At 39.7% G+C, this 14,930-nt stretch overlaps 1 protein-coding gene across 4 annotated transcripts in view; it reads right to left on the bottom strand.

Annotated features, from left to right (window-relative positions):
• Positions 1–320: 320 nt before the first annotated feature.
• Positions 321–14,930, bottom strand: part of LOC507055 (guanylate-binding protein 4) — a 67,795-nt gene continuing 53,185 nt past the window's right edge. For 3 of the 4 annotated variants that reach the window (XM_005204357.5, XM_002686269.7, XM_015464659.3), the window contains 6 exons: positions 13,199–13,444; positions 11,826–12,106; positions 9,566–9,778; positions 7,957–8,059; positions 7,431–7,624; positions 321–2,901 (listed from right to left, as the gene is read on the bottom strand). In XM_005204357.5, coding sequence (XP_005204414.2) covers positions 2,716–2,901; positions 7,431–7,624; positions 7,957–8,059; positions 9,566–9,778; positions 11,826–12,106; positions 13,199–13,444 — 1,223 coding nt within the window. In that variant the 3' untranslated portion in view covers positions 321–2,715. Of the gene's footprint in view, positions 2,902–4,019; positions 4,090–7,430; positions 7,625–7,956; positions 8,060–9,565; positions 9,779–11,825; positions 12,107–13,198; positions 13,445–14,930 lie in introns of all 4 variants that reach the window. The other variant, XM_005204359.5, reaches the window with a different exon arrangement.

Raw genomic sequence — 14,930 nt, 5'->3', positions numbered from 1 at the left:
GCTTTGGCGATCAGGATACGATAGAATTAAAGATATAAAGAGTGGTTAAATAAGGATAGCTCAGTGAGAAAATTCAGTGGAGAAAAGAAGCTGAATAACTTGGTTTACGTGGAAAGCTAATAAAATTCCAAGATAAGGAATTTGTGTCACCTACATAGGCCGCAGGCATCCTCCCGTTCTCCAGAAGGAGAGGAGACACTAAGGCCTCCCCAGTCAGATCTTAGAAGTCCAGGCAAAATTAGTAGGCTTGATGAGCCTCCATTCTCCAGATGGGAATTCAGCCGGAAGGTGAGAGAAAGAACGACACGGGGAGACCAAGCTTCGGTGAACAAGGCCCGCACTTTATTTTCCAAAGTAGTTTTTATACCTTAAGTTGTGCATAGAAGATAATGGGGGAAGGGGTAGAGTCAGCAGTAAGCCAGGCTTTCTTCCTGCAAACTTATCATATGCAAAAGTTTAGGCGAATTACATCGTCTGGCCAAGAGGCCTGTTAACATTTTATAATCCTTTCTTCAGAAAACTTATTTTTCTCTAAAGGTGATTATTCTAAAGTCAGGTGCCACCCTCCGAAAGCATTAAATAAAGTTGCATTCCTATAGGGCAAAGGTGTGGTGGGCTGTAACAAGAAAAGAATTAACTCAAGGGTCCAAGGTTACAAACATTAAAGCTACTACTTACATTCCTATACACCAATTATATTAATCAATACACTGCCAGGGACACAATAGGTAGGGATATGGAAACTTAGCAGCAAACATTGGCCCAACAAGTGAAAAACCCTTCACCAATACAATTTCTAATCAATCTTTTAACTGCTCAAAGAATCTGTATTTAGACAGTTTAGAACATCTCATGTCTCTCATGGTTGGGAGGCTGTGAACAATCACATGTGGCCGGAAGAACCTGTTCAGGCAGGCTAGAGGACTTCCAAAGGAGTTTGTAGGTTGAAACACTCTTGTCATGCCCAGGAATTTTATTAACTGGAGCTGTAAGTTAACTCTTTTTCAGAGAGAGGTGGTGGGGGACAGGCCCCGTAAAGTCAGAGGTGTAGGTGAGAGCACAAAGCAGTAAAGTAGGCAGACTCTGGTTTTGGGGGTAGATGTTCGAGAATTTCCAGGGGGACTCCTGAGGCTCGATCGCACCTTTGGGTATGCCAAGCCTCCTTCCTCATGACCTTTGCCATGGGCGGAGTTCCTCACGCTGGCTCCCAGCACTGTGCTCTGAGTGAAACATGGTACAGTGGGGGCACAGAGAAGGGACACCATGCCCAGTTCATTTTAAGCACAAGGCCTAGCATTAGACAGCTGAGAAGAATTCTTAAATGTTGTGTTGAAATTGAAGAAAACCTCTTTTTTGAACACACTGTCTTCATAAGGTGTAGCAGGAATTTGGAGGTCATAACATTCCAGCAGACTTTACACCTAAAAATCACTTAGGGACTAGAAGTTCAAAGCCTTAATGACAACAACAGTATGATACGCATCTGGTGCTTTCTGCTTCCTGCTCTAATAAGTAGATTCCTCTTGTGGAGTTGACTTTTGATTTCTCACAGTATTCAACACTTGCATCCTGTCATAAGAACTATTCCATCCCATGTATTATTATTTCTTATTTAATGTTAATAATTCTATTTATGTGTGAATAGGTGATAAATCATACAAAATATAAAACCCACAGAAGAATATGTCAGGTATTTTTTGTCTCAAATATGCAGGTCCATTCCTATTTTGCTTATGGATACCAGTTTATTTTGTATTTCCAGAGACAGAAGATAATATATTCATATATTGATTATGTTTTAAATCAGTAATGCAACTCACAGACTTTCTGCATCTTAATTTTTTTTTTTTTTTTACTTATGATACATCTTAGAGATTTTCTCACATTGCCACAAATAGAGTTTCCCTTTTCACTTTAGTGATATAGAGCATTCTTGTGTAATTGTGTCTCAGGATTTACCTTGCTAGCATGTGACAGGGGAACTTTAAAGATGTTTCCAGTCTTTTGGAATTACAACAATCCTTCAATAAATGTACCACCATACATTCCATATTCAGCTTGTGTACATAAATGTTTAACATAAATCCCTAAGTGAGAACTTGCTGGATCAACAGTATTTGCATTTAAATTTTGGTATACATCTGTATCAATCTGCACTCTTCCTAGCAAATATCAGGCTGCCAATTTCCTGTAACCCTTGCCAGGCCAGTGTCCTGTCAAAACTATACTTCTTGGCCCACTGAGAGGTGACACAGTTATCTCCTAATTATACTTTGCATACCTTTTATAATCAGCAAAGTTAAACATTTTAATTATCTTCTTATATGTTTACCCATTTAAAAAATGTGGTTGTTGTCATTTCCTTGCTGATTTATGAGGGCTTGTTAGATCGAGCCTAAAGAAACTCTCTCTGTGTCTATATCATAGGTGACTGTCCCCTCTCTTTATGCTTTGCTTAAAACTTTGCTATGAATCAATCATTATCTTTTAACTCATTTTGCATTTCTTTAAATTGGCCAAGTCAATCAAAATTATTTATATATTTGGATATCAGGCCCTGATTCTTTGGTAATAACTTCTTATTTTTAAACTTTTCTTGATTGAAACTACTGTGACATATACTTCAAGGTTTAGCCACCCTTACATGAAGTTTTTTTTCATGTGCTTAACAGGAATTGTCAGCTCATTTAACAACTCACCTGAGATCCATCATATCTATACACGGTTAAGAAATCTAGATCGTGAGGCCATTAATATAAGGCCAATTTGTGTCAGAAGCCTTACATTTTCTAGGAGCCTATCATCTTTAGTTCTTTCGATTTCCTTTTGTAGTCGAAGTATCTCTTCATGTAATTCACTGGCTTTCCTTTCAAATCCTTCAGCAAGCATTTCTTCTTGTACCTGTAAAAAGAAGACAGTGCCCTGTTGAAAATATCCAACTATCAGAATTTTATATCTAACAACTACAGGAAATCAGCACCAGTGTCTATTTCTATATGGCCTTAGATGCTTTTTGATGCGTTTGTCCAATATTTCTAAATGTTTGGATGTGGGTGGGTAGAAAGAGTATTCAGAGTTTATAGCTTCCCAGGATTGACCTATACCAGTGACCCCAACCTTTTAGGTACCAGGAACCAATTTCATGGAAGACAATTTTTCCACAGACCAGAGGAGGGGAGAATGGTTTCAGGATGATTCAAGCATATCGTATTTATGTGCACACTATTCCTATTATATTATAAAGGAGAATCAGAGGGAGCCCCAAGCTTGTTTTCCTGCAACCAGATGGTTGCTGCTGAGGGGATGGGAGACAGTGATGTCTGAAACGTGTTGCTTATCTTCAGTCTACTAGGTAATCTCATTTCAGTTGCTGTTACTGCAAAAATGCCTGTTTCATGAAGACAGGATGTTGAAATGGAAGTGGGCTTTTCAGTGCTTTTGTGGCAACCTCAGGATATTTCACTTTGACGTTAATCTGGAAAGTATTTGACATTTGAAGCTGTCTCAAACATACTTTTAAGGCCACTGTCATTTGGGATTTCATGCAAATTCATCCTGTTCTAGCATGGATAAAGTTGATTCATTTGGTTTATTCACAAATGGGTCTTGGATCCTTTCCTTTCCAGTTTAGGGGTCTTTGTGTTTGGGAAATGAGGTTCAAACTGTTTTGAAAGCTGAGATAGGTGTTCATACACCGGTTGGGAGAAAGAGGCCCTGGCTCAGTCTTTTTCAAAATCTCTGCTAATGTTTGAAACATGTCAAAAATCCCAGTGTTCACTCATCATCCGCATACTTACAGTTTGCCTTTGAATGCAGCCATTTTATCTGCTGACTTGAACACAGTTGTCATTCTTCCATGAAGTTGACAGATTGAGTTTGTTGAATATGTCACACAAGTAAGCAAGTTTGGGTCACAACCCATTGTGTGTCACTGAAATGTGCTGCCAGTGCTGACTGTTTTTCTAAAAGGAATCTCTGGAGCGGCTCTCTTAACTCAAAAACTCTGGTCAGGGACCTACCTTTAGAAAGCTATCCCACTTTTGTGTATAAGAAGAGATGTGTGCGCTCTGCATCTGTTTCCTCACAGAGCTGGGAAAACAGACATGAGTTAAAGGTAGATACTTTAAATGGTTGACAATTTTAATCACATCGTGCAAAATGTTGTTACATTCAGGTGACATTTTTAATCTAGCCAGCATCTTTCTAAGGACAACACAGTGCGTAGACTCACATTTAGAAGCGAGCTCTTTGACCTGAACAGTGAATCGAGAAAGCCATTCAGTCATGGCAGCCACTCCGTCCATGCACATAGCAACACAAATGCCCGATTCAGGTGTCCTGATATGTAATCATTCAAAGACTTGAATAGTTCTGTGGTTGTGGTGTTGGTTGGCAACAAAACTGCACATAACATATCTGCATGGACATCCTCTCATCCTCTGAAAAATAGATTCCTCAAAAACAAGACTGTTGCTTTGTTGTCAACATTCATAGACTTGTCAGCCTCGATTGCATACCACCGTGACTCATTAAGCTCTGACAATTGTGCCTCAATGCCCTCTGCTATTTCATCAATTCGTCTAGTTATAGTGCTAGCCGAAAGAGGAACACGTGCCACCTTCTGAACTGCAGCCTCTCCTAAAAGTTCCTGACAAATGTCCTTGGCAGTTGGCAGGATCAACTCTTCACCAACTTTTCTTAGCTCTAGCATGTGGTTAGACACTAAGAATGATACTTTCAGTGCAGACACGTTTGATGAAGTGGTGGCCTTCAATAATAGCTTCTGTTCTTCTTGTTCACATTTTTTTCTTTTGAAAAACTGCAAAAGCTTGTCCTTTAATACAGAAGGCTTGGTTTATATGTGGCGAATCAGTTTTGAAGGTTTCATGGCTTTGATGTGTAGCTGGTCACTATATATTATTCACAAGGGGTTGGAGAATGTGAACCACCTATTGCAATGGGCCTGTATTTTAAGTAGGGCTTTTGGTATTTTCTTTTAAATGCAACTTTCATTTTGTTGGCAGTCTTAGAGTCTTCTGTGGTCTCATCATTGGGTCTTTCCCCTTTTCAAAGAAGCTCTCCAGTGACTTTTTTTTTTCTTTTAAACTTATTTTGGCTAGGCTTAGCTTGTGAGCTCACCAAAACTGTGATTGAGACAAGTGAGCAGTGTGGAAAAGAAGTGGGGACAGAAGTGGTAAATAAAATAATCAGTGGGCCATGTATGGACTAAAATAAGTGTTGGATCCTTACTTGAAATCTGCCACCAGATGTGCAATTGAAGTACATCAACTCACTTGCCAGTATAGAACCTGCCACTAGATGCAGCTTAATTGTCACTTGCCACTCACTGATAGGGTTTTGATATGAGTCTGCCAGCAATTGATTTATGATGGCTCTGTGCAGTCAAACCTCTCTGCTAATGATAATCTGAATTTGCAGTCACTCCCCAGCATCACTGCCTCAGCTCCAGCTCAGCTCCAGCTCAGATCATCAGGCATTAGATTCTCATAAGGAACACGCAACCTAGACCCCTTGCATGCACGGTTCACGGTAGTGTTCAGGTTCCTCTGAGAATAGGCAGAGTTCAGGCAGTAATGTGAGTGATGGAGAGTGGCTGTAAATACAGATGAGGCTTTGCTCACTTGCTCACCACTCACCTCCTGCTGTGTGGTCCAGTTGCTAATAGGCCACAGACTGCTACAAGTCCGTGCCTGTGGGCTGGGGACCCAAGCTCTACACCATCTCCCTGGGCAGGGAGGATCTATGCCTCAGTCAGGCCTTAAAGCTATACCAGTAATGTGTTCCAGCCCTAAGAATGCACTCTGGGAGGGAATGCAGGTGAATTCTAAATATTTCTCAGTTCCCCTGAGATAAAATGGCCACACTCATGTCACAAATAATGAGATCTGCTGACCCTCTTTAGGACACTGACTATCAAACTCTAGGTTTGAACAAAGAATATATTTACTCTAGGTGTGTAAAATGAATCAGGCAGATCTGGAAACAAATGTAGCAAATTTTAGAGCTTTCAGCATCCCATATATCATACCAGGCACAATCTGATACCTTCAAGAGCAGATGGAACTATTCCCCGTCTCTGATGGTTGTACCAAAAATTCTAACGACTCTAACACTGAAGTCTTATTCATGTTGGGGCAAATATGACACTGTAATCACCACAAACAGCAGTTCAGGAGCCTGGGCCATGTTATTTTCCCTTCCAAACCCTAACACTACACAAGGTCGTGAGTCTTACAGAGGTGAGTCTTCAGCACAATCCATACCTCTTTGATGTTTACATGAAACATATGTCTTTGGAGTTCTCTCTGGGATCTGACTTAAGGTTGAAGTTCTATCCCTTTATTATTGAGAAACTAGCATTTTGTCCATCAGACTCTCAGTTCAGTTCAGTTCAGCTGCTCAATCATGTCTGACTCTTTGCGACCCCATGAACCGTAGTATGCCAGGCCTCCCTGTCCATCACCAACTCCCGGAGTCCACCCAAACCCATGTCTACTGAGTCAGTGATGCCATATGACTATCTCGTCCTCTGTCGTCCCCTTCTTGTCCTGCCTGCAATCTTTCCAGCAACATGGTCTTTTACAATGAGTCAGTTCTTCCCATCAGGTGGCCAAAGTATTGGAGTTTCAGCTTCAACATCAGTCCTTCCAACGAACGCCCAGGACTGGTTTCCTTTAGGATGGACTGGTTGCTTCCCCTTGCAGTCCAAGGGACTCTCAAGAGTCTTCTCCAACACCACAGTTCAAAAGCATCAATTCTTTGGCGCTCAGCTTTCTTTATAGTCCAACTCTCTCATCCATACATAACCACTGGAAAAAACATAGCCTTGACTAGACGGACCTTTTCTGGCAACGTAATGTCTCTTCTTTTGAATATGCTATCTAGGTTGGTCATAACTTTCCTTCCAAGGAGTAAGCATCTTTTAATTTCATGGCTGCAATCACCATTTGCAGTGATTTTGGAGCCCAGAAAAATAAAGTCATCCACTGTTTCCCCATCTATTTTCCATGATGTGATGGGACTGGATGCCATGATCTTAGTTTTCTGAATGTTGAGCTTTAAGCCAACTTCTTCATTCTCCTCTTTCACTTTCATTAAGAGGCTTTTTAGTTCCTCTTCACTTTCTGCCATAAGGGTGGTGTCAGCTGCATATCTGAGGTTATTGATATTTCTCCCAGCAATCTTGATTCCAGCTTGTGCTTCTTCCAGCCCAGCATTTCTCATGATGTACTCTGCATATAAGTTAAATAAGCAGGGTGACAATATACAGCCTTGACGTACTCCTTTTCCTATTTGGATCCAGTCTGTTGTTCCGTGTCCAGTTCTAACTGTTGCTTCCTGACCTGCATACAGGTTTCTCAAGAGGCAGGTTAGGTGGTCAGACTCTGCCCACACCCAATTAGACTTACCTTCAGCTTGTGCGCCAGCACTGCTTCCTGCTCTCTTAGAAGGTTTTCTCTTTCCACCTCGAACTTCTCTTTCAGTTGGGCTATATTTTCCTTGTGGCTTCTCTCTTGGGCCTCCATTTTTTGCTTCTCATCATTCAGTTCCTGTGTTAGCAGATCCTGTTTCATCTCTGCTGCTTGTCTCTTGGTACGTTCCTCTGTTTCACAAAAGTTTTAAAGAAATAACAGTTATGCTGAGCTATACCTTCCTGAGCTCAAAGACTAAAATGACATTAAATTGGTGGGAAGGAGTCTGACTGTTTCTGCTACCACATCCTGCTACCACATCAGACAGCCTGCTTCAGCTTATGAGGTAGAAGCTCTGATTGGATGTACATAAAACCCAAACTCCCCTGGTTATTTCCATGTGTAGCAGAGAGGTTCCACAGAAGAAGAGGAAGCTCTGGTTCCAGGAAGTGTTTGTTCCAACACCTGTCACAGGGCAGCACAGGACCCACCTTCCCCTCTGAGAGCTCAGTCCTCCCTGTACCTGCCATGGCTTTGTCTGCATCCGTGAGGGCCTGGTCTGCCTTCAGGATGGCTGCCTCTACTTCTGCCTGTGACTGCAGGAAGCTCTGCAGGACCTGGTTTGCCTGAGAAAACAACAAGAAGCAAAGACTCATCAAGCAGCAAAGATGTAGTGTCTTGCTATGGAAATTATTGTTCAGTAAAGCTACAGATTGGACCCTATAGGTTCTTCATCCTTCTTGGGGCCCCACAGTGGTTAAAGACCCTGTAATTCTGTGCAGTTGTACAAACACCAATCCTCTACTGCTTGCAACTGTAGTCTCTGCACCTTGTTTTTCTTCTAATGCTCATCTACTCTTTATTAGGATACCATTTACTGACACTCCAACTTGTGGCCTTTACCTCCTCTTCCAGGAAGCATTCTTAAGTTTTATTCTGAGTTCTGAATGGCTTCCAGGAACAAAACAGCTGCCCTGTAAGCACTACTACTTGACAGTTGTGTGATCTTGGGCAACTTAGTACATTCTCCCCATGTCATATTTCTCAACTTTATAATACAGTGATAATATCTAATTTATATTATTTTGAGGACTAAATTGATAATCCAGCCAAATCACCTAAGGTACAGTTGATGTAGTGAGTGCTTAACATACATCAGCCATTGTCATCATCACCACCACCATCACTAACACTCATCCCTATCAATGTATATAATAACCATTGTCCCACCATATCCATTGACTATTTACATGTCCTTCTCAGGTAAGACCATAAACCTCTTGGAAATAGCAGCTTTTCTTTAATTTTCCCTATTCTTTGCAGAAAGCCCATTTGAGGGAAATTTCTTTTTAAAATTTTGTTATTTTATTTTTATACAACTTTTAAAGGTTACACTGCATTTAAAGTTACTACAAAATATTGGCTATATTCCCTATACTTTGCAATACATCTTTGTAGCCTATCTTACACCCAATCATTTGTACCTCACACCCTCCCTCCTGTATTGCCCCCACTCCACATAAGTAACAAATAATTTGTCCTCTATGTCTGTGAATCTTCTTCTTTGTTATGTTTACTAGTTTGCTGTAGCTTTGGATATCAAATATAAGTGATATCATCGGTGTTTGTCTTTCCCTGTTTAAGTTATTTCTCTTAGTATAAGTCAATCCATGTTGCCACAAATGGCAAAATTTCATCCTTTTATTTTTTAAATAACTGAGTATGTAGCATTCATATATATGCACACTCCACATCTTCTTTATCCATTCATCTGTTGATGGATATTTAGGTTGCTTCCATATCTTGGCTATTGTAAATAATGCTGCTATGAACTTTGGGATAAGAGTATCTTTTTGAATTGGTGTTTTGCAAAACCTAGTACATTGTTTGAATAAAAGGAATATTCTCTTTCATCTAGATCCTTGATAATAAGTCCTGTCTTTGGGTAGAAATATTTCTGGTTTGTTGAAGAGTAGCTAGCACGCTGTAGATATAAAAGCTGAAAATGTAAAGATATTGCCATGCTCTCCTTTCTCTACAAAAGTTGTGCTATGGTCTTAGAATTTCAAAAGAACCAACAAAAACCCTTGGTCTCCAATCAGTTATTCTTTCCCAGTCCCCTTACTCCTCACCTTAACTCCTTTCCTGGGAATGAGTTTATAGTTCTCTTCAAACTTGTTCCTTGCTTCTAAGTAGCAATGGTGTCCTCCAGGGACAGAGAAAGTTCCCTCTGAAATACTCGTCATTAAGGGCTCTGAAAGCTTTTTAAGCTCAGCCTGACAATATCTGACAGATGCTTCTTCATTTTGCAACAAGAAATCATCTTTCTTTTTATTGATCATGATCTGTTGAAAAAATAAGGAGAAATTCAATAGAAAGGAGCTGTTAGAAGAAAACATCCAACTGTGATCCTCTTGAAGGAAGCAATGGGACAACATTGGCACACATGAGCCACAGAATAATAGATACAGAGTCAGGAGACTAGCTTTAGTCCCAGGTGTGACCAACTCTGTGTGACTTATAGGAAGTCCCTTAACTTTCTTGTCTCCATGTCAGCATCTGTGAAATGGTGGGTTGGCAGATGTGAATTTCATTGTTCCTTTAAAAGTAGTAGGATTAATAGCGATAAATCCATCAACAATGAAAAATAGCAAGTTCAATATGATTTGAAGTAGGCTTTTTATGCATACTAGGTGCTTTAGATAAAATATATACCTAGAAAATCAACTGCCTAACATAATGAGTGAAGTATATACTGAACAGAGTTTTGAACTTTTTCTGAATTCTTGTTTCATTGAGGGTTTGATTGTGTGAAAATATAGGAACAGAAATTTCATACCTGTCCTAATAAATTACAGTTGGGCTGGTTTTGCTCTGAGAGATTTTTGTAACTTGTAGGACATACAAAGGTAGACTGAAAGACAAGGTTTCAGTGATGGTGCTAATGGTAAGTAGAATTATGAACTCTAAGAATTCTCTCCTTTGGCGTTCACACTGCATAGTCCCTGGACCTATGAACATGATGAACGTTGATCCTGTGTTTAGATTATGTCTTATGGCAGAGGCTACTTTAAGAAAGTGAGATTACCCAAGTGGGCATTACATAATCATACAAGCCCTTTCCATGCAGTCTTCTCTAGTTGGTGGCAGAAGAGGTAACTGGAGTGATTAGAAACAAAAGCAGAATACAATGCACCATTGCTGGCTTGAAGATGAAGGGGGGTTCCTAAGAGCCCATATGAGTTCTGATGAGAGATATATTCACATATTTACAAACGGGGAGGACACTCTGGCTTATACATGATTTAAATTAAACTTTATGCTAAATACAATAATCTGTTTTGTGGCCTATCAAACATGTACATCTGCTCTAACCATTAAAAAAGAATGCATTTAAAAATCACAATGGAGTAACTGTTGGGCAGGATTAAAAATTGAGCTTGGTGGCCATTGTGGATGTGGTTTCAGACATGTTTCTGCATCCCTGAGAACTTGAATCTTCTGAACTGTATCAAATTCAAGGATGCCACCATCCATTCTCAAAAGAGTGTCTGCTAGTAACTGGGAGCTGCACACTTAGGAACTCAAAGTGTACCATTGTAAAAATGCAATAGTTTCAGACCCCAAACAATCCTTCTTTATCAAGCACTCTTATTTCTTTCCAGCTACAATCTTAATTCTTGACAAATAATACAGGTAATTTTGTGGGTTTTGCCTATAGTAAGGGTTCCCCCCCACCCTGCATTTTGTCATGCAACAGAACAGAATTCAAGTTCTTCTTTAATCTGTATCTTCTGGGCTCTAGTCCTCATTTGGCTGAAATAAGACTCTTTTCTTATCCTGAGAAAAGTTGTTTACTGATTATTCTTGGTGGTATTGCTAAACCCATTTGAACCTTGATTTGTTTTCAGCTTGCTGTACTCTGAGCACATCACCCATACACACCCTGCACTGGTGTGTGACCTAAAAAAGTGTGAGCTAATAACTGTGTGTTGTTTTAAGCACCAAAGCACAGGGTAAGTTGTTTACAGTAGAAAATAAAGAGGCCAGTTTTTAGGGAAAAAAAAAGGAAAGTGGCCTGTAGAGTCCTGTCATTCACAAGAATCCAAACTCCTTTTACAATGAGAAGCATATGAATCATAGGTGAATAGAAGGCACCTAAGAACATTTCTCATCCTCTGCAGAGGATGAGATGGTTGGATGGCATCCCCCACTCAGTGGACATGATTTTGAGCAAACTCCAGGACATAGTAGAAGACAGAGGAGCCTGGTGTGTTGCAGTCCATGGATCAGAGAGTTGGGCATGACTGACATACTACTGAACAATGGCAACGACAAAGAACATTTCTAGAACCACAGGAATCAGGAAGGATATATTCTAGGCCACATTACCGCAAGCTTCAGCTGGAAATCCTGATTTTCATCCTTGAAAGAGCACTCCATGAAGACTGCAATGGCTTCCTTCTCACAGGCTGCGTGCACCTCCAGCAGCTCCTGGAGCGTGTCTGTGGGGAGGCTTAGTTGCTGGGCCATCTGCTCACTGTAGTGGTCAGCTGCCTTCTGCACAGCTGCTGAGTTCTCCAGCTGGGCCAGAGTTGTTACTGCGTTCTCCAGACAAGGAACTGATCCACTATTGATGGCATTTACATAGGCCTCCACCAGAGGCCCCAGCCCTGAATAATATATTACATTGTGTTATCCAAAAAGTTCATTTAGATTTTCCCATAAGATGCTACAGAAAAATCCGAACAAACTTTTTGGCCAATTCAATATTTTGAAAATAGAATGTTGTCATTCATTTTATGAACCTTAGATCAGTATCCTAAAAATCACTAAGATTTTATTGAGCTTGAAATTTTCTTTTCTTCTCTTTCTTCTCCTCATCTTCATATCCTTCTCCTTTTTCTTCTATAATTTTCTTATAATAACACCAGTGTCCCCTATTCACTCTCTTTTATGGTTCTCAGTTCATCACAATACAATATTAACTGAATGACCTCAACAATACGTTCAAAGTTCTCCTGGAACACTTTCCCCATTGTAGCAAAATACGGAGAACTTACATATGTAAATAAATTGTGTATTTTGTGGGTACTATTTCCAAATGAAAATGCAGTGCCCCATGTAAAAATGTCATCAAGAATTTCCAGACAGTGACAAAAACATTAAAACAGACAGGGCACATCTCAGCACAGGGCACTGTGAGACTGCTCAGGTAGCCTGTGCATGAAGCCAGCTCTGTTTATAAGACTGTATTTACATTTGTTTCTCAGTCTTTCAATGAGTTTACATGGATTCATGGTGTACTACTTATTTTCTGATTCATGTGAATTCACAAAATAACTTGTATGTCCTCACTAGAAACACTTATCCACCAGATGGCTCATCATAATGAATATTTGTATCCTTAACATACCTTCAATGTAATATTGGGTTGGCCAAAAAGTTCGTTTGGGTTTTTCCATAACATCTTACTGAAAACCTGAAAGAACATTTTGGCCAGCCCTACAGTTTCATGAGATATGACAGTCTTCATAAAACCCTCATGTAGGGAAATTTTAATGAAGTAACATGCACTTCTATGTGGGGCATAAATATGCTTTTCCAAATTATATAGAGAAGACACAACTGAAAAAAAGAAAAGACAATTATTGGCAATCCCAGAGGATATTCACACATTCCTCACTCACACATTCCTCACCCACACATTCCTCACCCACACTGAATCACAGAGAGCCATGCTCTATCTAGCAAAGGAGGCTCACTTTTCCCGGTGACAGTGATTCCTTCTTTTAAGGTCTTGGTCTTTGCATGGGTATAGATATATGAACAGAAATCCTTTGATTGCTTCTGGAAATTCTCATCCAGTTGATTATCTGGCATTTCCTCAAGATGCAGTAATTGTCTTTTGTTGCTTGCAGGACGGTCAAAGACAAAACACTTCCGTTTGGGAAAAAACTTCCTGATACACTCTCTGGGCAAGTTGAAATTTTGAATTTGGGGACCTTTATCTGCAAAAGTGGAAAAACAGCAATCACAGAAGCGAAATACTTCAGATAAGGGCGCTGAGGACTTTCATTTCCAGGTATTCTTGTATTGCTCTAATTCCTGTGCCTGTAAATCTTTTTCAGTCTTATGGTACTCTACCATGGAAACTCTGTTTTTGTACTGAGCCAAGAGTGAAGAACGTACTCCTGAGGAGGAAGAAGAAGCATCCATCCCAGCTGAAGAAACCTGTGATTGTTTTCCTCAGCCATTGTGTAGTATGCCATGGATTAATTATTTATTAAGTGAAGACCTCATACAGCTTATGGCAGAAACCCTGTTCGGGATTTATACAGACCTGCCAATGAACTCCCCTTGTGGCTCAGATGGTAAAGCGTCTGCTTACAATGCAGGAGACTAGGGTTCAATCCCTGGGTCAGGAAGATCTCCTGGAGAAGGAAATGGCAACCCACTCCAGTATTCTTGCCTGGAAAATCCCATGGATGGAGAAGCCTTGTAGGCTACAGTCCATCTGAGTGACTTCACTTTCTTGAAAGATAAGCTAATACAAATAATTGTCAGAAATACTTTTCTGATCTTACAGTCTCCATTTCAGATATGAAATATGGGCTCAAAAGTAAAGAAATCATAGAAATAAGGATATTCACAGTATTTCTGGGAAAGAAACCACGCGGGAGACAAATGATACACAAGGCAGTGAAGTTTTACAAAATCAGAGTTTAAAAAAATGCGCATTCTATAAATATGTTTTGCGATTACTTTAGCATACACAATCTCATGGTAAGATTGGCCTAAATGAAACTAGGACACCTCATCAGTCTTTTGCATCATTTTCTGTTGGAAGTGACAGTAGCATCCAGAGAGATTCTGGGCATATACCTGCAGTTCCATAAATATTTATTGAAAGGGCAAATAAATGATTAAACAAACAAAATACATATTTCTTCTAAGTACCACTCATTATTCTATCTGCTAATTATAATCTGTTATAACTAATTTGTTATATAATATGACATACTATGTAAGGCTCTAGAATAGAGTGTGAGATTAGGCGAAAGCATTTGAAGACCTTTCACAGTCTCAGTGAAAGGACATAGCAATGCTTTTCTTTGGAACTAGTTTGAGGTATAAATAATCTGTCTGTGAAGAATGTATCTATATAAGATAGTAAAATACACTGTGTGAAATGTATTTAAAAATTAATTATTTTGCTTACCTTATGATTCTGTATTTACTAATTTCAATTTGATGGGTTATATTTCTCAAATAGAAGAGGAGAAACATTTAATATGAAACACAGTATATGAGCCTTTCTTTTTTGTGGTATTACTTTTTCTAAAGTCATTTGGTAGAATATGGGATTCTAAATTTCCTCTGTGAGCTTAAGTTCTGGTCGCTGGGGTTTTCCCAGTAATAATGACTGAAGCCACCTCCCAGTCATTCACCAAGTACCATTAGCATGGCCTCAAATCCAACTTCAAATCAAGTTCT

This window comes from Bos taurus, chromosome 3 (genome assembly GCF_002263795.3).
Source record: "Bos taurus isolate L1 Dominette 01449 registration number 42190680 breed Hereford chromosome 3, ARS-UCD2.0, whole genome shotgun sequence".
Lineage (NCBI taxonomy): Eukaryota > Metazoa > Chordata > Mammalia > Artiodactyla > Bovidae > Bos > Bos taurus.
This window is presented reverse-complemented; position numbering and strand designations above follow the sequence as displayed.